Below are 23027 nucleotides of genomic sequence, written 5' to 3'. Positions count from 1 at the left end.
AGTAAACAAGCTTTTTCAGTATCGCAATGACGTCTGTCTCTGAAATCTCTTCGCATCTCCTCTCGGGAAATTCCATGAAAGGATTAGAACAAAAATTCCCTGGACCTTATACCGCTTCCTGTCAAAGACTCAAGTCAGCTGTATTTTTACCAGGTGACAAGTCGCCCTCGCGGCATTGGATTCTCTGATATGCCAGTGGAATGTCGTATTCAAGGTGTGTCGTTCCCCCTCCACTCACTCCAGCCACTCGTACTCGTACGGCTTCGGCTCTTCGGCTTCACTTCGTTTCGTTCCGTTCCGTTCAGTTCAGTCGAGTTGCCGATAGTGAAAACTTACTATCGATAGTCACACCATCGATAGTTTTCGATAGTTTTTTAAAAACTATCGATACTATCGATAGTACTATCGATAGTCACTCAAATGGAATTTTAATGCATATAATATTGTATATATCCTGCCTGCATGAGTTTAAACAATGGTTTCTACCTAGTCGAAGATAAAGCTGTATCAGATTATTAATTTTAACAATTTATGAGTGATGCCCTGGAGCCCCCTTTATGTTTTTTTTCCAAAATATTACAACATTTGTATAAAATAACAATAAGTTTTTTTAAGGGTTACAACAATAAAAAAAGAAAAATTCTCTTATTATTTTCTTTTTATTATTCACTACAAAAATATTTTTTTACTCACATAGCATAAATAATATATATATATATATATTTTATGACAATCTAAAACCATAGATCAAAGGAAAATACCGTATACCGGTGTCTACTATGTATGCTAAAACCCACGAGGCAAATGTACCCATAAGTCCGGTAGTGAATTAGCAAATGTTTGAGTAGGTAGCCTACTTGTCTACCAAGCTTTTCTACAATGAATAAAAAAAAAATAGTCTATAATATTAACTAGAGGTATGCATTAACAGACAAACAATGATATGTAAGAGTACCAGATAATGATTTCTTTACTTAATTTAACGTAAAAAAAAACTATCGATAGTCTCATCGATAGTGTAATACTATCGACCCACTATCGATATTTTCAAACTATCGATACTATCGATAGTACTATCGATAGTAAGTTTTCACTAGTTGCCGAGTTCTACACATGGCGGACAGTTGACAATAGTGTAACGGCTTTTTGGCGCTTAGCTGTCCCTTAGCCGTTGATTTCGCGAGTTTCGTGTCTATTTGTGTCGTTTTCGCGTTAAATTCTTCCGGTTTTGTGTTAAGTTTAGTGCTGTGCTGTATTCCAAGGTATCTGAGTTGGTTTCTAGGTTATGGTTTGCCTACCTTTCCCCTTGTGGAAGTATACCTTTTACCTGTGCTGACGTTTAGGTGGATTATGCAACAGTATTGATTTTGAAGGCGTTGAATATGTTTTAAATTGGTTCAATCAGCAGATACTGTGCTATTTATGCGATTTGGTGAAGTTACAATTACAAGTTTTGTCAGGCTTTTCCACAAAGGTCTCGGCCAAAGTTTGTTTGTAAACATCATGTTTTTTTGTTTACGTTGCTTCGTTGATTCTAGTACCTAACGTAGCTTTGTTGTAGCGTAACCTATTCTAATTTACCTATTTTTTAAGTTATTTTACAAAATTATCAGTTAACTTATTTTACAAAACTCACTTCAAGTTTAATTACCTACGTTGTTTCTTATTGCATGATAATGTTAACGAGACATTGGTACCTACTGGATACTTTGCACATTTTTTAAAATTGCCTTATCACATTTTAAGCCTACTTTATTTTTATAGCTTTCGTAAGTTTTCTTCAATCATGCCCACTAAAACTTAAAATCATCCTTTGTATACTCCATTGGGGAAATCCAGGCAAAAATCTAGCTAATCATTTATTTCAGGAAGGGGTTGATAGATATTTTAAATTACGAATCAGTGATTATTAGTTAAATTTGTGATACTTCTGTGCAATGGGAGGAACTCAATCGACGCACGAGCCTTTGGATAGATCAAGGAGTACTTCGTTCAAACGACATGCCAGCTGCCGACATTCTAAGGTAGGTAGGTAACTTTAGGGTGATTACAGAAAGAAATTACTTAACTTAATAAATAAGCTTTCCAACTACTACGTTAGTAAATATTATAATCTCAAGTTACCTTGTTTAATCTTTTGTTTAACCTAGACGGAACTGATGTCGTAAATAATTCGCAAAGTGAATCCGGGCATTACTTTTACTACGCTTTCGGCTTAGTTAAATACCTAACGAAATACCAGGGCTATAATCCGTTGGTCTAATGGTTGTACATCATTAAACGATTTACTTCTACCGGTATTGTTTTCGAGGTGTTGCTTTGATTAGATTCTAGCATCGAAATCGTAGTTCATCAGTTCATCACATCATTATCAAAGCCAAAACAAAACATAATCGTAGAGACTATAGGTTGGTTAGAGTTAGAGGTAAAACAGCCCCTAAAAGAGTTAAGACTCGAAGAGAGTTGATGCTCTGGCGAATTGGTCAAACCTGCCTGGAACCGACTGTCCAGTTTTATCTTAGTTAATTCACCACCACTACTTTTTTATTGCGATTCCGGTATGTTTAACAGTTAGTCTAGTTCATAAACTAACACAACCACTCTACCTACAGCATTATCTTAGTTCATTCCTATCCTAACATTCAAGTTTGATCATGAGCAGAAGGCTACGTAACTTACTGCATCAGTTCTTTGGCGTGTTATGTTAGAAGACTGTATATTTGTCTCCGTATTTATACAGTGATTTAAACGGTGTGACAACGTTGTAGAAAGAATCCAACTATAGTCACAGTCCTCCCTGTGTGGCGAAGACCCACACGGACCAGGTGGCCTTGAAGACCTGTGGGGAGTACGATGACTCCCAGCTCTGGCCGACCTTCGCTTTTGTTGCTTTTTGTGGCTCAATCCTTGTCTCAGACTTGGGAAGGAATCCGAGGGGAATAGGGGATGCATAGTGACTTGTCACATCTTGGGGTTGATAGTGTAGGTAACTCAGCTGAAGTCAAAAGTAACAATGGTGATTTTTTAATTAGGCTAAACTAATTTTGAGTCAATATTTCATACCGTAGAAACTCAAATAACTTAGGATACATCACGGATTCAACTTAATAACTATGTAAATAGAACTTTTAAGGTTCCTTCCACAGCTGATCATTCCTTGGAAGATTGGAAATACTATCCCTTCACTAAATCTCTATACTCTTATAATAGCTAGCACAATAACACCCGCGGCATAAAAAGGCTAACCATTGTGTCACTTCCTGCGGAAATCTCCGCCCACTCAAACAATTGGAGACTTTTTATTGTAGAAGAAACTGCAGCTGTAATTTGGATTTGACGCTAAGTAATCTAAATTGTATTTTTACCTCCAAAAGCAAATCTTACATACAGTTGGTGGTCTGAGGATCAATAATGAATAATACGAGTAAAAGCCACCTGACGTAACGTGAGAACCGTATGTATCCGTGTCCGGTCAGGTAAGGGGGGGGGGGTGAGGGCAGGGGAGAAACGAAATGAACAGCTGCTGTATTTCTCCCTTCGGTGAGGGACGCATCTGTCGTATAGGCATTCCCTCGCTTACCAACAGTACAGCAGCACCATTGATAAAACATACTTCCTTTAGTTAGATTTCTAATCCTCATAAATCAGCTGAAGACAATTTTATTGTTGTGCCTAGTTCCGTCTAGGGGGACAGGGGTCGTGTTTTGTTAAAAATTTGTTTCTTGTTATTTCAGTCGCTTAAAACCTCGTTTAACCAATTAGTACGATCTAATTAATAAGAAACAATTACTCGTCTCCTATTAACCGAACAGTGTACCTAAAGCACAAATGATGTAATTAACACTAAATTAATTTGAACTAAATTTCGTTGCCACTAGCGATCAGTGTTACCAACACACGAAAAGACACGAAAAACGAGTTTCGAAATTTAGAATGGGGTGAGAAGTCAAATTGTGTTAGTTAGTGTATGGCACTTACTACATCCATTTTAATAGAAAATTTTATGTTATATCACATAAATTGTCATAGTCCCTACTTAATACAGCTAGTAGGACCTCGGTACCTAACAAGACTCTCGTGGGAATTATTCAATAAGACTTGTTATCAAGGTTGACTTCTTATCGAGGTGTGCAAAAACATGTGATTAGGGGTAAATCACTTCAAAAAGTGTTTTGAAAATCACACTTTTGATCAAGGATGGCTTGTTTGTTTAATACTAAGGGGAGAAAATTCTCTTAAGTTTATAGCACATTCTTTGAGGATACGACTAATGTTAAAATTTAATGGAAATTAAAAGGGCTACAGCTAGTTTTTACAGAACATTCAGAAATGGGGTGTCAACTTTATCGTCCAGTTGTCAACGGTTAAGATTCTAAAATGTTTTATACAATTCACGTTTTAACGTTTTAAACAGCATTCAGTTGGCTTAACTGTTAAAAATTTGTATCAGACAGTTTAACCGGAAGTGACATTATGGATACAATGACACCATTGTTATTGTTTTAAATAGGTCTACTTAAGCTCATTGATCAAGATAGTGCTAATGTCCGAGATATCATTCTGGTTCCGATGACCTAGAACAACCAACTCGCCAACTGTCATGTCCACCGCACGAGTATGTTGATATTTAGGTCAGTTGACGAATCCGTGAATACCCACACATGGGGAATATATTCAGAGACCAACAATGTAACTGGGCTGTAATCGCTGTTATGATGTACGGTAACAAATATGTTTAAATACTCAGCACAAGATAGTCAAGTCAAGGAATGAGGTGTAGAGTGCGTGAGCAGGTAACTAAGCGATTCCTTCAGAAACTTGTTCAGGGGGCTTAGGGTGTTAACATACCAAAAGTCCTGACCTCTAGGTGGTGAGCCAGGGGGGAAAGGGGGGTTAAAGGTACGCATTTTGGGGTTTTCGATTATATTCTCGAAAACTATCAACTTTTTGTATACTATACTAAATTATAAAATTTGAAGAAGATTAAATTTTCTACAAGAAAAGTATATAATGTGTTTATTTTGGTTAAACAATTTACGAGTTATTACTAATTTAATTAATATATTATTAAAATACTCCTTCCATAAGAAATACATGTAAATAGGTATGCAAAATGGGGAAAATCCTATCCGCCCAAAGAAAATATAACCGATATTTTGGAAATCTTGACAAAGTTTCCAGTAATTCGACACTTTAATCATAAAAAGTGATCCAAAATTAAGGCGAGGGCGAGGTAACAAAAATGTCGTGTTTTGGTGTTTTTTATTAAGAACTAGCTGGCCCGACAGACGTCGTCCTGTCCTAATGTGGTTTTATGTCAAATGCTCGTTCATTTTCAAGATGAGCTCGTTCGCATGGCTCAATCACGTCCTGGTTGAAGTTCGTATTTCTTATGGAAGGAGTATTTTAATAAGATATTAATTAAATAAGTAATAATTCGTAATCTGTTTAACCAAAATAAAGACATTACCATACTTTTCTTGTAGAAAATTTAATCTTCTCCAATTTTATAATTTAATTTAGTATAGTATACAAAAAGTTGATAGTTTTCTAGATATAATCAAAGCCCAAAATGCGTACCTTTACCCCCCCCCCCTTCCCACCTCCACCCCCCAAGTCTCTGAAGGAATCGTTTTTAGTTACCTGCTTGCGCACTCTACACCCACTTTTTCATTGACTGGACTAAAAAGAACACTTTACCATATATTGGTTGCATTGTATTTTGTACGGTAATCCATAAAAAATAAGAATTTTGTACATTTTGTCATTGACTATTGAAATTTTGTATCCACCCAGTAAGTTACCTACTGTAAGTGTTTAATTTCTCTTCAGTCATTATTTTTAGTTTTAGGAGTTGTTCAGTCTCGGTCACTCAAACCCAAATCAGAAAGAAATCTGTGACAAAACTTATTTCCATATGTTTGCCTAGGCTACATATAGATTTTTTTATTCAATATATAACTTTATACTAGGCATCCAGAAATGGGGTGCAAGAAATTTTGGGTTACTCTTTATGAGGGTTAAAATAATACTTGTTGCAAATATTGTCAAAATTCCATTTTCATCCATTTTGATTTGTCCCTACTGTCGCTAGTATTGTATGGTGATAGTGGTTATAGCTTGGGATTTATATTTGGATTGACAGCATACACTCTGTACGAGGCTGAGTTTAACCACTAGGCCTACGTTCATTTAATTTTTAAATAGCTTAACTCACAACACCATATTGGTTTTGCGAATTGAATGTCTAGGGGTTTTTCGATCTCCTGGCATATTTGATTGACTTAATTGTTTAGAAGAAAAATGAATAGCCTACACACATTACATAAGTATACACGATACACAACAAGGATTTTCCGATCTCCGATGATTTTTCCGATGATTTTTTTAATAAGGATTCTCCATCGTGTGGTCCTGTCCTATGAGACAAGGAATTTTTCAGGCCATGAATAATCTAGGGCTAATATAGGAACATGCTAGGAGAATTGCTAGGAAGATTTGTTTAGCATTTTTGATCATTTTAGTAAATTAAATATTCAATTCAATAACGATTTAAGTTATGCGAGTATATATCGGGCATACTTGTAAGAGTTTAGTGAACATGAAAATTAACACTTATAATTCTATAAAACCAAAGTTACTGTAATAATGGTTTAGTGCAAAATGGTATAAAAACGTCGAAGATCTACTAAGTTATAAACTTAGTGTTCTTAACATTATATTCGTATGTTTTAAAATGAATTTTTACCTGTTTACAACCACGTAATTGTAAAACCAATTTGGAATACATCTCGTAAGAATACCTTCACCTTGGATAGATCGGAAGGAGAGCCTGTAAGCTGAGACAGTCAAGTAGCCTCCGTGGCGCAATTGGCTAGCGCGTTCGGCTGTTAACCGAAAGGTTGGTGGTTCGAGCCCACCCGGGGGCGTTTACTTTTTGACGCATTTTTACTACTCTTAACATTTATTTAATGCCATTAATTGAATTTTAAATTTAATTCCATATGAAATTCATATTTCAAAGCTTAAGGTTTCAGTTTAATCATTAATAAATATAACCATAAATTTTTTGCGGCAATTTTTACTTTGCTTTTTTATAAATGCCCACTCCTTTCTGAATATTGTCTCCTGAAGTAACTATCAAATTTTGTTCATGACCCACTTTACTTCAATTCTTCTCGACCAGCCTAGTTTACGTCTTAAGCTTCTTTATTTTTTATCTTCATTACTTCATTTAAATCTGACGGCCCCTTTAACCAATTCTTTTCTTATCTCCATATCAAAAATCCTGGTGTTTATATTCAACAAGAATTTAAAACGTAAGTTATATTAAGCCCTAAACTTGTATAAAACAATTTCCACTTTTTACTACTTTTAATTAGGTCTATTTAACACTCAGCTTTCCATCGATAAGTTATCTATTTCAAATTATTACTGTACGAATAAATGTTCACTATTAAAATGAAATTATAGATTTTCCGATAAACCCACGGAGTTTATGGTTAGATATCTCTCAGAACCAAAACGCCTTTATATCCTTCAGCCACCCTCTGACACCCAAGTCATGGGTATCGATGTTCATGTGTTGAGTAGTTCAAACTGTTATTTATTGCTTAAAAATCTAGTATTTTTCTGTTTATTATTGTCACAACTGCGATTATCAATCGCATATTCGATAGGTGAACAATCGAAAACAACTGACTGTATCAATCATATTTTTTCGTAAATTAGCAGCGTTAAACTTTAAGTTACTGCCAGTTCCTCTTCCTTATTTTCTTTGTCGGGTGACAATAAAACATCCATAGCTATAAAGATAAACTTCCACCTGAAAAGATGAAACGCAAATTGAATTTAACTTACAGAATACCGCCTAGGCTCTCGCTGAAATCTTGGGGAAACGGAGAACCGGGCACCTCTGGCCCTAATCCGCATATAGAAGTTTGGTTAGGTTAGGTTATAAATATGGCCCCTGAATTCACGATCAGTTGCCGGGACCCTCGAACAAATAGTATCCATCCATACCATACACATCCATGTTTGTTATATATCGATGTACATAACTCGTAATCATTTGTCTGTGGTATTTTACCTGTATGAATCGAATAGGTGAAAAAATAATCTCAATTATTCAATTCGGGTGATTTTTTTGTCTGAATTTTAACTATTTAAAATATTCTAGATTCCAAGCAATGGTCAACAATATTTCAACTCATTTTTTACGTAACCTCCGCAAGTTGTAACGCTGTACAGTGTAGTACTAGTGTACAGGTCGCAGATGGAATGCTGAATGTCGTAGTAACCGGTTTCATAGTTGCCTGACACGGGTGAAAGCACGCATACATTATGTCGGGTTACGTACAGACACGTGGAACATACGTTCTACGCGCAATCACAACGTAGGTCTACGTACAAGCAGAAATCAGCTGTCTGGTCTATGAGACTTTAGACTTTTTTATGTCTCCTCATTGACCTTTCAAAATTCGATTTTGTTGGTTCAAAAATGGATAAAGTTAAAGAAATTACAAACACTAGCATTAAATTTCCTTATGTACTGTATTAACGACTGTTGCGTAGATATTGGAAATACCAATGAATACAGTACTCTGTAAAGCTGTTGTTTTCGAGTGTAGGTGTCCCGGCTAACTTACCGGTCGTAAATTCAGGGGCCATATTTATAACCTAACCTAACCTAACCGAACTTCTATATGCAGATTAGGGCCAGAGGTGACCGGACTCCTTCGGGACTCCTTTAGATTGAACAAAAGCTTGATTTCATTCTTTAAAAAATGAGGGAAAGAGCAAACAGTACTGTGCACAATTTTAAATTTGCCAATTAAAAATAAAAAGCAAATTTTCGACAATTCAAAAAAAAATTTCTACAGTAATTTAAACTCACAAACAAATACTTTATCTAATGAACCCTCTTTACCTTTTCTGACCTACTTTGTATACAAATAACAAGGTGCATTTAACGGATTTGGGCCAATTTACTGAGCGATCTTGGACCTGGCCGGGTAATCCAAAAAGCCTTGTAATCCAACTTAGATTAGATTCGTCTTGGCGAACTTCCTGTAATATGATTCCTGTGTCCACTCCTGCAAAAAGTCAAACCAACAAAGTGTGTAGTGTTAAACCATTGTGTTAACAATTTAAATTTATTATTTGTGCTTACCCTTTTAATGCGAATATGATCAATTTCACTATAAAAATTTGCTGGTCCATTAGCTTAAAGGTTTTTTTAGAAATATGCCCCTAATACCAATGAGTGGAGGGGCATCTGAACTTTAAAATAGTATAATACTATTGTGATGTCATCAGTTGTTTTCGCAAAACTGAAATGAATGGAATGACTCAACGTAAACTTTGTGCAGTACTGGTTTTACTGTCTGATACATTTTGATTTAACCCCGTAATAGTATACTGAATAGGTATGCTACCTAATGTACTCTACCTACATTGTAGGTAGCTACTAGGTGATACGTTATCTCCTTTACAGTACGTCGCCGCCGAGGCTTTTGATAACAGCTGATAACTGTAGGATGTTTAAACCAACTGCTTGTCTACTAGTAGTGTAAACGACCTTTGAAACTCTCTTCTACCGTCACAGACTGTATATTTGGATCTATTACGGACGTTCCCCATGTTTCGACAATATTTTCCTTCAGTTTAGTGTGGGTTTCTTTGTATTGGAACTGTTGGTGTTTTATTTATAGGCCTAGTGTACAATGTATATAAATAACATGTTTTCCCCAGTTATAAATATATCTTTTTCTTATTTCACCGTAATTATTTAGACCACTACTAAAATCCTACTCAGTTTATTTGTAGTTTTCGCTGGGTTAGGTTTTATTAAAACCTAAGCAATTTACCGATTTCTAAGTTAGTAGAAGGGAGTATGTTTAATCTATGGTAGAACATTGTAAAGAGTGAGAGGATTATTGAAAAATTACTTTACATAGACCTACTGTTTGTTCGAACAATAAGGCTACACACTGTTAACGAGTACATTATATTAATGACAAGCACTATAAATGCAACTATTTAACAGGTGTATTCATGTGTGACCTTCACCTTATTGCTATTATCCACTACGTCATACTGTTTCATGGAGCGTATCCCATTATTTCAAATTTAAAAAAGTAGGTCTAAAACGTCAGAGTTTTTGTTTAATTTTTCACAATCACAGAAATCGAGAGTTAACTGCAACAGTCGAAATCGACGAGTCACTTTCCGTCGTTCAGTGATTTTTAGCGTAAAAATTTAAATATAACGTCGTATCAACAGTAGATACTGTATCAATTCTTGATATTGCGAAATTCCTTTTGTTCATTAGCGCTATAGAAATTTTATGAAATCAATCGAAGCAGATTTCTTCTGAAATTTATGGTCGCGATCACACTAAGGGCACAGTTTACATTTAACCTGTTGGATTTGAGTGACGAGGTAGTTTCAGTTTGCGTTGTTGTGTAGTCAATGGCTGGACACGAACTGGTTAACTTGTCTATATTAGGATCTACAATCAGACAGAAAGGCCAACTAATTAATATAATATAATTAAAATAATATTACTTATTATACTGTATTTCTATTATATTACTTCATCTATGGTCTTATACTGAAAATATTGTTCTGTTTAATGTGAAACGAGAGCACGCCCCGTGGTCGAAAAATCGACCAAAAGTATGTTTTGTGTAAACTTCTCTATTTTCACCCCACACTGTAAATAAAACATGTGATTGGAATGTCTTCCATTTGTTTTGATTTTCTGTGTATATTTTGTTGTTATTTCGTCATCACCATAGCAACCCATATGACCCATGTTAATTTTTTTAAATTTCAAATTCATTTTTTTGTGCTTACTTTTGAGCCTATTTTAATTTATAAAGGGATTCTGCACACCTACAGGAAAATAGCTTTCTAACGGTATGCGTAGATTTTCCCTACGATACACACGAGCTGAGAAAAAAGGTTTTAAAGAAACATGCTTGCATATTAATATATAGATAGATCCTTTTTTTCTTCTTTTTTTCAACCCAATCAGATGATCCAATTCAGAGGCATTCAAGTTCAAACTCGTGTGCAAATATTTTTCTTCGGCTACGACCATGAATAGGCTCCGCACAGTTTGCGGCTTAGTGGTAAAGTGATTATTTGTTTTCTTTTTTTAGGTTATTGGTTCGTCGTAATTACAGTAAAGACCGTAAAGTGTTGGGATAAAAGTCACGTGGTAAAAACATAATACTGCCATAGACTAACCAACACAAGGGAGTATGTTTTATCTATGATACTGCGCAATCGTTAAATAAATCCATGCTAACTCCCCTTTAGCTCTAGTTCACCCAGCTCTGTTTATGTTTTGATAATCAATGTCTGAAGGCTACAACTGTTTGTCGTATACTCGCAGCTATACTCTGGTCAGTCGACCATGGCGCTGTAGCTGTTTACTACAGCTTCTGATCGTGATCGTGGGCTTTCAAGGTGACGTCAAGGTCATGTCGTCACGTGACATTACGTCATTATGATGTCATTTGTGTCACACACTCACACATGTTCGTCGTTGAAACTCAAGATGTTTGGAGTTGTGCTGAGTTGATTTAATTGGGGGCTAGTGATTAAATACTTAGTATATGAAAAATTTGGTCAAATAGTGACTTTCACAAATTAATTTCAGAATCTTTTCTTGCAAATGCTGTAACGTACGACATAAGATTGATTGGAAATAAATGTTTATAAAACGTCCATACAGTATAATGTAACACCCTTTTACAGACTTTGTTAAATAAATTAACATATAATTTAGTTCTATTAAAACACTTTAAAAAGATAATCCAGAAGTGTTATCAAAAGAAAATTAGCTTCTCAATTCGGTAATGTTGAAAATCGATGAGTAGATTATTCCGTAAACTGATTATTAAGATGTAAAGTTATTGATAAGGAGGGGATGGGGGGGGGGGTAGACTGGGTTATTAAAACGCAACTCATCCCTTAGCCATTAAACAGACCATTTACTCCATCTAGAGGAATATTAACGATACGATTCTGCAAACTTGAGAGATAAAGTCAATCAATATAGGCTAGCAATCTTTGCCAATACAGTCCCTCAATTGTTACTTCAGATGACTCAATTGTTTTGGTCATTGGGTTACATATGCACTTTTGAATTTAATTAAAGTTTCTTAAAACTACTTAGAGTGAAGATTTAGCAACAGTACACGATTTAGTTTCTATAATCAATGGTATTGAATTTTAAGTATTTAGCACATACATTTTTATTCGAGCAGTTTAGAAGTGTGAAATTAAGAGAGTGAGAATATTGAACAAAGCAAAATGTTACTACTACAGTTGTACTTTTTTCCTTGCAGATCAATGTTTACTTCCCAAACACATTTCAGATATTGCCCGCGGAGCAGAGCTCTAAATTGGACCATGAACATTTAATGGAAACCTGCACAGCAATCTAAAACTATTAATTTTCTTGTGGCCTACAAGTTCAAAAAAAGCATAAGTGACTCTAGTTAGCATGCTGTTCAGAATTAGTCACTTAAAAAATATTGGACTGAAGTAAGGATTTGTGTAGGCAAACCTTTGTGGTCAAACTGTTAGCTTCAATGAAATGAGATGATTCAAAATAATGTTCACCAGGAAACAAACATTCTAGGAATGCGACCTTGGGCGTGTGATGACAGTTTAACACTTCCTATGGTGTCATTGAGGGGGGTGGTGTAAAATGAAGTGCGTCAAATAGCCCCAGTGTCAACTAGTTGGCGGCCGCTGGGTCAATTGAGCAGCACGTCGGTAAAATGGGCCAATTGAATAACTTAGTTAACCCAGGCAATTAGCTCTGGTTAAAAGTTAAGCGTCTCCTTTTTGTGTCGGGGTTGAGTCAAATGGGTTTTAGCACTTAAGTTTGGGGTTGGTAGTGTTTTAAAATGTTCAGATAAATGTATTACCTTTAATCATCTTTTATTTACTTTACTACCGATAACATATACTTTCATTTATTTCATTAACACTGATACTATTACTTCGTTTATAATAAATTTTCTCATCATAGTTGAATTCTTATGGAAATCATCTTTTAACAGATACGTTCGCGAACCTTCCTCTTTAAGAAATATGAAATCAATTAATTATAAAATGGTTACCAACAATATTACTGAAGTACAATTAATTAATGGTTAGGAGAAGGTATCTATAATAGTTTTACTTGAATATAATAGTCACGTCGTCAAATAATATTGTTGAAAATGTCCATTTGTCTTTGTCACTTGATCCAACTGAAATCGCCACAGTTATACCTAGTGTATGTAACGAGCTGTGGAAAATCGTGTGACAAGTTAGCATGATAAATTTCATAGTCGAGTCCATCTATTCCACAATCCATTTGTAACTCTTTGTCTCATTTTCGCATTTGCGCAGACAAACTTGTATGTAGCAGCTACAGGTACGGCACCCATTCCCGCCATTTTTCCCAGCGCCAATTATTGCCGGGAAACTCATTTCCTCCAGCTGATAATCTGCACGGTCCGCTCGCCTCGTTGATTACTCCATGTTTCACATTTTAATGGATTCGTTGACCGAACGTGCACGTGATTCGCTGTGATTGGGTTCAACAATGTGAGAGACAACAACTCGCCGCCGGGAGCCAATCACATTATTAGAGTAATTAAATGTCATAAATTCGTACAGTTTAGTCACTACGATCGTTAGTATGATGATACTATAACTGTTAGTAAACACCTTACTACCACAGTGAGAAAAACTATACTTGTAATCAAAATGTCGTTATAGGCATGTAGATCTCCTTTTTCTATGCTATTACATCGAACATCACTAAATATCCAAGATATTTCAATTTCCATTTGATAGTACGATAGTAACAAAATGTTTAGGGGCATACACTAACTATGTGTTGCACCTTTAATAAGTTATTGATTTATTTGTTGTTGTTTCAGGTATGTGTGGAGTGTGCTAAATAAATTGAAACGCCGTTGGTATGTATTTTTGTTTAAATGGATTACTTCATTTTAGTTAGTACTTTGCGTGAGCAAATGGGAAATGTTTATTTAGAAGTGTGTGTGGCTAATACACCTTACCTTACCTCCTTTGGAAATTACAGTAAAACTAAAAAGGTTTTTGGCTTCGCCAACAATGCCTCTCCAATGCTCTATCTTGCTGTCTCGGGGGTGGTTCCTAATACTTCTAGGTCCTTCAGCACCTTCCATCGAAGCCTCGGCCAGCTGATATACTGTACTTAAAATATCATTCCAAATCCACCCTTACATAGGAAACAATCGGTAGTGTTTTAAACTAGGGGTTAACTCAATTAATAATCTTTTAATCTACATTTCCGCTACCCCAGCGGTCAGAACACAAGCCTCGCTAATTATATCTCAATAGGGGGGGAACTGAAGTACCCCTTCCCCTACAAAGTTGAAGTGTCGGTGAAGTGAGGGCGCAATCTGTGTCCGATGATAATATCGTGGGAACAGCCTACTACCGGGTAGAGTACAAGCACAACACGAGCCGGCTTATAACTCTCACCCTTCTGTCATGTGTCATATCCACACTAACCCTGGGTAAGGTTGGGTTTTAAAATAATTGCGAATTTTTAAAAACATGCAAGAATTTCGGTAGTGACAAGTGTTCTCCGCATCTTTGACGGGTTAAAATGGATATTGTTTTTAAAATTATATTCTCGTTCTTTAAAATATCTGAATTAGTAAAATACATGGTTGCACTTTAGTCACGTATTTAACCTGGATGAGAATGCATGTTGAGAATAGACTTGTGTTTATAACTGATCAAAAGCAATGTTTTGGTCATTACTTGTTACAAACATCAAAGATAGTTAAGTCTAGTTACAAATATTTGTCAAAAAGCTAATGATTTTTTCGTGGTAGTTCGGGATGAGGGGGGGATCATTAGGTTGGCAATGTAACCCCTCAGTTACTGCTACTATATTGATAGTAGTCATCGCGTTGAATCGAGATACTATACATGCTTGCCAAAATGAATGCTCAGGAAAGATCTCAAATGACAATACTCGCTAATAAAGACGTGTTATACTGCTACAGGAGATCACCTAAATGTTAGGTTAGAGCATGGATAATACTATTTATTTTATAAATTTACCACCTTGGATATAATCTTTCGATTCTAATCGCGTCGATGGTTTTGGTGAATATTTTAATTTTAATCGCATCGGATAACATACTAACTATTTGATTTCGTAAAAATTAATCCGTCTCTACCAACTGATTATGAGTACTTACCGCTAAAATTTACGTTAAATTATTAAACGTTTTATTATATCGTTGTCTTATGTATCCAATTACAAATCGTATTCAACGTCGACTTAAATTACAAAGTTGTTTATGTAAGATTCTTAAAAGATCCTAAATTCCAACAACGTCTTGTCCTACTCAAGTTGTTATCTTGTAACTCTCAATTAAGATAATTAGTCTGGTGATCGTCTTTTGCTTCGTCTCACGCAACTCGTTGTACCTTAACTCAATTAATTGCAGGCCAATTACAATTCGACTACTAATTGCCTGGTTATGAATCAGAACCATAGCCCAAGCACTCTCAATAAATAGTTGTTATACCATCTTTAGGTAAAGCCAAGTTTTAAAATTTTGTTTTTTGTAGAGTATATTGTGTACTGTACAACTTTTTTGTCTATTAATAACTTTATCATTTCATATAGTGCCGCACAAACCTTGTTGGCAATACTATAGCTTAATTCCACTAGCCTTAGGTTGACAAGGTTTGAAATGTCATCCATAATCCAAATTTTGTTTGGTTCCAGATAAATTTTTATTTTATTGTCCAACCAAAACTTTCAATTATTCGAATGAATATGTTATGGAAATTAGAAGGTTCTACTTTAAGTTTTAAGTTTGGTTTTGTTTTGATTTTATGTACAGTAGTTTGTTAAACAGTGTTGTTAGGGAACTGCCCAAGCCCGGTTTTTAGCATCTAAAATCGTCTTTTTGTTTAAAACCTCTCGCCTATCCACACAATTGGTTATAACTAAATTTTTTTTGTTTTAGTGAATTTCCCTATAGGGAAGTAGCTATTTACCGTAGGTGGCATGGTAAGACCTAGGCCCGGGACCGATTTACCTTTTCATTTTGATGTCCCCAGAGGCCAAAAACACCATTCGTTCAAATTTTTATATCTATATCTATAAAAGAGGAACTATGTATATATATATATATGTGTGTATATACGTTATGGACTCCGAAACCGCTCGACAGATTGTAATGAAACTTTCAGGCATTATTAAGCATCTTTCAAGGATGGTTCGAGTGAAGTTTGGTGCAGATCCGTCAAAAGGGCTCTGCCCCATAGGGTTTTAAGTGGGCCAATGTCAGACTTTTTGATCTAGAATGTTTACAAATAAATATAATTTAAATCGTATAATTTAAAAGCAGATGTTTACTTTCACCAACTGTTTTGTACGTTTGAATAACTACAACATTCTGTATTAGCATTAGTCATGATTTGAAATAGCGCCACAGTGTTTCTACAGATTGCAGCACAGGAAACTATTTTACTTTTGAATAAGTCCAAATGTATTAAACCCCAATCGCAGCACACCTGTGTACTTAACAAAATTTATTTAATAAATTTATTTATTTTAAACAAAGTTATTCATATTTTACCAAAAATACACTTTTTTACCCTCCCTGTAGCACCAAGCCTAGGTACTCATAAAACCTAATGTTAATTAAATACATTCTATTGAAAATCAATTCAGGCAAATGGAAATTCGCTTAGTCGGCAGGTTTGCTGCGGCGGGGGTATTTGTTTCTTGAATATGCATAATGAACTAGAGCTTAATCAAGAGCAGCATGTCGACCTTTATGCGTTGTTCCATTCGCTGCATGATTTAATATGAAGAAAAATATTTTTTCAAAATAAAGTCTTAACCTTATTGTAGGACAAAACAGCACTGCCGCACGCGATGGGTGTGCATGCAATCATCCAAGTATCAAGAACTCGACTGTAATGACAGCGGAGTGAGCGGTTCAAGGCCCATGTTATGGGACCGGTTGTGCAAATTGTGTTCATGATCTCAGGTTTTCAGCCAATCTGGAGTTCATACACTGAAACACCTTTGTATCCGATGAACTGACGTGACATCTAAATGTGATGCTTTTATGGTGACTTTTTGTTTTTGGACGGGAGTGTGGAACCGTTGATTGGAGTTCTAGTTTATGACATCACTTTATTCTCTGTAAATTGCTGATAAATATTACAATATGGTGTAAATACCTGATTATGGTAATCCATAGATTCTATTCAGCAAATAACTTTGACACTAAAGTAATGTCGTACTCAGGTACTGATACTATGTAACTTGTAGTAATTTCCGGCTAAAATTTGTCACCGAAGAATAAGTAGGCCTACGTAAATACGGACATAAATACGACACAAACTCATTTCACTGCTCATCTTGCAAGAGGCAAGCCTGCGGTAAGTTTGCCTCATTGTTTCTGAAACTAGTTGCTCTTGTTTGTAGATTGCCATTCGCTGGTATCTGCATTGTTTTACATATACTCTTGTATATTTTCTTATGATGATGATGCAAATGTCAATGACTCAATGAGTAAGTAGGTATTTTCAACGAATTATAATTATAGCATATTACATTTTCCTGAATTATTTATGAGCAAATTAGTTCAGTTTGAATGTAAGGCGTGCTAAATACCCGCTTTAAATGTGGCCCTGGTGTACAATTTTGTCCAGTTTTTGTTGTTTCCTTCCAAGGAATGTTGCAAATATCGTGTCCATTTACACCTAGAAACTGTCCTTCGTTCTTTGATGTGACAAAAACAAGTTGACCCTGTAATTATTGTAGTATTTTCCAATGTGCATAACTATCTAATAAGCGTATCCCAACCGTGCTAGAACATTTTTATCACATAGCTAAAAATGTACATAGCAGTTTAAAATTATTTGAGTTTTGTGTGGTTGGGACGTATATCGACTATAAAGAACTTCCATCGGGACCTTTTAACTAAATAAATATCAACACGTGTACTACAGTATTTCTTTCTCTTAGTCATTTTCATTTTCTGTTAGATCTTTAGATAACCGTGTTTTTTGACAAATCTTCAAGCTTCATTTAATTCGTACACTACTAATAACCATATTATTAAAATATTTTAAGTTATTGGCTTGTTTATTGGCTAACGAATCTGCTCCTAGTCTAGTCACTAGATACTAGTGGCCAGAAGCGGCATTTTGATTCACCAAGTTATTGCCTCCAAAAACACCGCCACTAAACTTTTGGCGGGAACGCCCCTCTACGCTGGAGGGGTAGAACAATGAGGGTAATTGTGGGTCACCATCGCGTTTGGTTCACACGCTCTTGTACATAGAGGTGGATTGTTGTTAAGTTAAGTATTGGAAGAACCTTTCTGAGTAATATTACAAATGCAAATCGGTTGCAGTAACATATTATTTTGGAATTAGTCTACGAAGTCGATTTTTTCGGATCTTTTATATTGTTCGATCTTTTATATAAAAATTTGTTTTACTTTAAAAAATGGACGGAGGATGATCACCATCTTTAGTTTTGACATTAGCTCTGTAGTTTTTTACTAGCCCAGTTGGCAGTTTTAAAATATTTCCGGGGCCGAGGATGTAGGCTCATTGCACACTAGGCGTTTGTTGACGACATTATTGAACTTTTTCCGACAATGGTAATATTATCGTAGAGTAAACAGAGGGCCCTCTTTATTTTTTATTTTGAGCTTCAATTGACGAGAACAAGCATTTGGATTTTCTTATGCTCTGAATATGTAAAAACCCCAATCACAGTCAACAATTTATTTGACTCTGCCTTTAGAAACAAATTTGGAAAAACAACTTAAGGATGTTAGATAAGTTGAACATTACAAGGGTTATGTTAATATCACGAGTTTTCCGGAAAATGGCGACTTTTCAAAACCGGTGGAGCTTAGAGGTGTCAAAAAAGTAATTTACAATTTAAAAAAAAATTTAAAATACTGTACTACGATTGTCTCGAGGTTTAAACTTCCGGAAATCGTTGACTTCGCGAAGGCGTCAGAGCGTAAAAGTGTCTGTCAAGCAGTTTGGTAGTTTTTCCACAGACGTTGCACATTGAGGGCAGTTCACCTGACATGTTGACTCCATACTTCCGGTAGGACAGGAAGTGGCGAAGGACAGTTAGCGGGCACCACTCAGCTCAGCAGCTGATCTCGACAACGACATTGACCTTTGTAAGAAGGGTGGGAATATTTAAATAACCTATATGAAGCTCTAGCAAAAATGTTTTTTTCTGGAGGGAAAACTTCAGCATTTCATTTCCCTGCAGCAGGAGCTTCTGTGTCCTGCTGTTGCCTTCAGCAGCTGAAGGCAACAGCAGGACACAGCAGCTGATGTTTGGAACTCTGACATTGGTCTTTTTGGCGGGAGAAAAAGGCTTCTGCTAACGAATTGTTCAAGATATACGGGAAGATGTAACTTTCCCTAAAATTGCGGTGGAACTTGCAGTGGCCATTGATTGGGTCGCGTGTTTGTGAGTTATAAAGCTCTTGCGAAAAGACTATGACTATTCTTTTTCAGCATGACATTAATTGGCGAAGGACGGTCAGTGGACTCGGTTGCTTTTTAGTAGAACTTTGATAATGAGATTGGCATACCCTTTTTTAAGGGGAGCATGAGGTCGCTAAAGTTGTTAAGGATCCATGAAAGAATGGCAAAGCAACCTGTAAAAATATAATAATTACATAACTGAAGCTATATTGAAAGTGGAAAAATGATCACGAAAAGTATAGAGGTGGTGCCATAATAGGTAAAAGGACATGTATTAGCTACTGAAAGAATAATGAACGGTAAGGATGAAGGGAAGAAGTGAATATTGATACGGTATATATAAACTACATGAAGATTGTTTAGGAAAGCAGCCTGGTGGATACAATACGGGTAGCAATAGTTTAAAGAAATATTACACTACTTTAAGTAGTTAACAAGTTTTTTGAAGTAGAATAAATAAAAATAGTAACGAGAAAACGTTATCTTCATAAACCGGACCGAACTAATTCCCAAATTGTCTGGTTGATTAGTACGAATGATAAATATACAAGTCAAAACTGGACAGTAAGAATGTATAATAAATACTTTAAATGTGATTTGTATTGCGACTATTGGTCGAAAGTTGGCGTGTGTGCAAACATGGCTTGGAATATTTGAATACATCAAAGTCTTGCAAAAAGACGTCGGCTTGTGGCATGCAACTTATTATTGTTTCGAATAGCTGTCTCGAAAGTCAAACCTCAAAACATTGAGTTACCTTATGTGGTAGCTCACGAACAGTTGTGCATATTATGTTATGCACAACTGTTCGTTTTGCAGTACTTAATGGTCGAGTTGTATTATTTTTGTAGTAACTTTGGCGATTGGGACATTAAAAAATTCTATGAAAGATTTCAACTCAGCTCATTCAAGAAGCTGCTAGGTATGAACTTTGTCAACCATCTGATTTTATAATTTGAGGTGTATCCAAATTAGAAGCATACTACTACTGTTTAAAAATAAAAGCTACCTTATATGCTATATAGCATTTTTAGGGTGTTCGTTGTTGTTGTGCTGGTCATGCATCTGCTAACAGTATACTCCTAATAATTAATAAGTAGTTACGCATCAAACCATCCATATTCTACACATTAGAGCAATTGTTTTGGGAGATTTCAACATTGGTCGGAATAAATTAAAGAAATTGTGAATCAATATGGTCAGATCGAAACTGGTTTAAACCTACTTACTTTAGTTGCTATGCTTATGTATATATTTTTACTATTGTCGTATATTAACACGTTTATAATTTGTTTATTTAATTTGGGTTATCATAAACGAGATCGTTTAGAAAGGTAGGGAAAACAATAACTCCTCCCAAATTTGTTAGGGTCCTATATAGGCCTATATTGTTATTGTAGATTAAAATATTTTTGTTATTATATGGAAAAGACAACTCAGTTACCAATTTACTTCCAGTTGTATTGCTGTAGCGTTAACAAACACGCTGTCAAATATTTCTGTAGCATTATTTACCTAACAAATTCATTACAAGGCGGAGCGTCAGACGAAACATTTCTGGTCAGAGAAAACCATTTTATTTAGCGTCAGAGAGGCTTTGATCTGAACGTGTTCATTACCCTCGACACGAACGTTCATCTATATTGAACAAGTTGAGTCGTGTTCATGTGTTGAATCATTGTGGGGTACTAAATAAATCCAATTTGTGCGGTGAAACCATTCGTGGTAAGCGTGTTTTTTAGCGTTCTTGAATCGGTTAGGTAGGCCTATAGGCCTACAAGATTTATGAATTCTCTAAACTGCTGCTACAACGCTTGACGATTAGAAAAATCTATATATACTTTTTTATTGACAGAAAATAACATCTTTTAACCTCCAATAACAATACTAAAATACCCCCCCCCCCCCCCGCCTCAGCGAACCTGTCGACTAAACGAATGTCCACTTGTCTGAATTGATTTTCAATTAAATAAATTTAAATAACATTAGGTTTAACGAATACCTAGGTTTGCTGCTATAAGGAAACTAATGAAGTGTTTGTGTGTTTTTTTTTAATACTGATACTGTAGTTTAGTATAAAATAATTAAATTTACCAAAGTTTGATCAAAATATATCCATAAACAAGAAAACTACAACATTTTACAATATATTTCATAAGAATAACATGGGAATTTAAAATTTAAAATTTTTTGAATTTTCTCCGTTACCAATAATTGTACAAAACACTTCTTGATGTACTAAATTAATGTGAGAAAAATTGGGAAATTTTATGTTTCAAGGGTCACAAAGGAGAAAGCCCAATTTTTACCCCATAAAACCCCGTTCCCATGGTCCGATCATGACGGTTCGCGATTATCCAGCCTTACACCTATAAACCAAATTCCATCAAAATCGGACAAAAAATTACTCAAGTCATTGTAAACACGATAATTTATCATACTTTTCAATATAATACGACTTTTCACATATCCACATCAATTAACTGAATAACAGTATAACCGGACGATGCTTTAATCCTATTTGATTGGGGGGTTTATTTCATTTTGATATCTGTGCAATTTCCAATCAAATATAACCCGTAATATTGAAAAAATATTGACAAGCTGGATTAAATTCTTTAAACGTTAGATAAATAGTTTAATCGATAAACGATATAATACTTGACCTCATATAAATTACCGTAGTTTTATTTATTAAATAAAGACACTATTATTTAAACTATGAGAAATAGTTTTAGAAAATATTTCGCCTGCAGTGAACTTGTCAGTTAAAGAGGTCATTTTTTATTGAAAAGGTTGAATAGTTGTGGGGAAAGGGGTTGAAGCGACATCATTACCGTGTACCGCATACAGTGCGATCCTTACAACTTAGGGGCTGATATTTTGTAACCGCATTGAATACAGTGTGGTCTGTACAACCTAAAGCCTAAAGGATTTGTATTAATATTTTACCGCTAATAGTTCGATTCTTACGACTTAAGGGCTAGTTTGTAATGACTGTACCGCCTAAAGTGCGACCCTTAAGACGTGGGGGTTGGTCTTGTGAGTTAAATTAGGTGTTAATCTGTCGTTCAGCCCATTCATAAAATCTGCAATCAAATTGAACAGTTTTGTGATTACATGAAACAATTTACAATTCGTACAACTCACGACAAAAACTGATTGAATGTCTAAACTGTCTATAAATTGACTTCTTTCTGTTAATAATTTCTTGTAAAAAAAATTCAAAAAAATAACTACCGTAACCTTAATTCCCTGTAGTTGTGGATTACGTCAAATCAAGACGTTGAAATGGATTTTTAGGAAATTAAATGCTTACAACTTAGGTTGTACACATGAAGTGACATGATCATTCAGTGATTTATCTAATCTGCTTCTTAGTTTATCTAAGTTATACCATAGATTAAACACACTCCCTTAAGGAATATGTTAAATCCATGGTTAAAGGTAACGCT

General features: G+C 35.3%; 1 protein-coding gene and 1 non-coding gene across 4 annotated transcripts in view; both read left to right on the top strand.

The window, feature by feature from the left end:
* LOC128985390 (protein numb-like) overlaps window positions 1–23027 on the top strand; it is a 136333-nt gene that overhangs the window by 24639 nt on the left and 88667 nt on the right. For 2 of the 3 annotated variants that reach the window (XM_054404844.1, XM_054404843.1), the window contains exons 1-2: window positions 1106–1262; window positions 1869–2024. The exons of the other annotated variant lie outside the window; for it this stretch is intronic. In XM_054404844.1, coding sequence (XP_054260819.1) covers window positions 1938–2024 — 87 coding nt within the window. In that variant the 5' untranslated portion in view covers window positions 1106–1262; window positions 1869–1937. Of the gene's footprint in view, window positions 1–1105; window positions 1263–1868; window positions 2025–23027 lie in introns of those variants that run through there. 3 annotated transcript variants of the gene reach the window in all.
* Trnan-guu (transfer RNA asparagine (anticodon GUU)) lies at window positions 6856–6929 on the top strand. Its single transcript has one exon. It is a non-coding gene; the product is annotated as a tRNA-Asn (tRNA).

Source organism: Macrosteles quadrilineatus, unplaced genomic scaffold, assembly GCF_028750875.1.
Source record: "Macrosteles quadrilineatus isolate MER2022 unplaced genomic scaffold, UCM_ALF_1.0 Scaffold_2__2_contigs__length_208266976, whole genome shotgun sequence".
NCBI lineage: Eukaryota > Metazoa > Arthropoda > Insecta > Hemiptera > Cicadellidae > Macrosteles > Macrosteles quadrilineatus.
The sequence above is the reverse complement of the archived record's forward strand: the minus strand, read 5'-3'. Positions and strand labels throughout refer to the sequence as shown.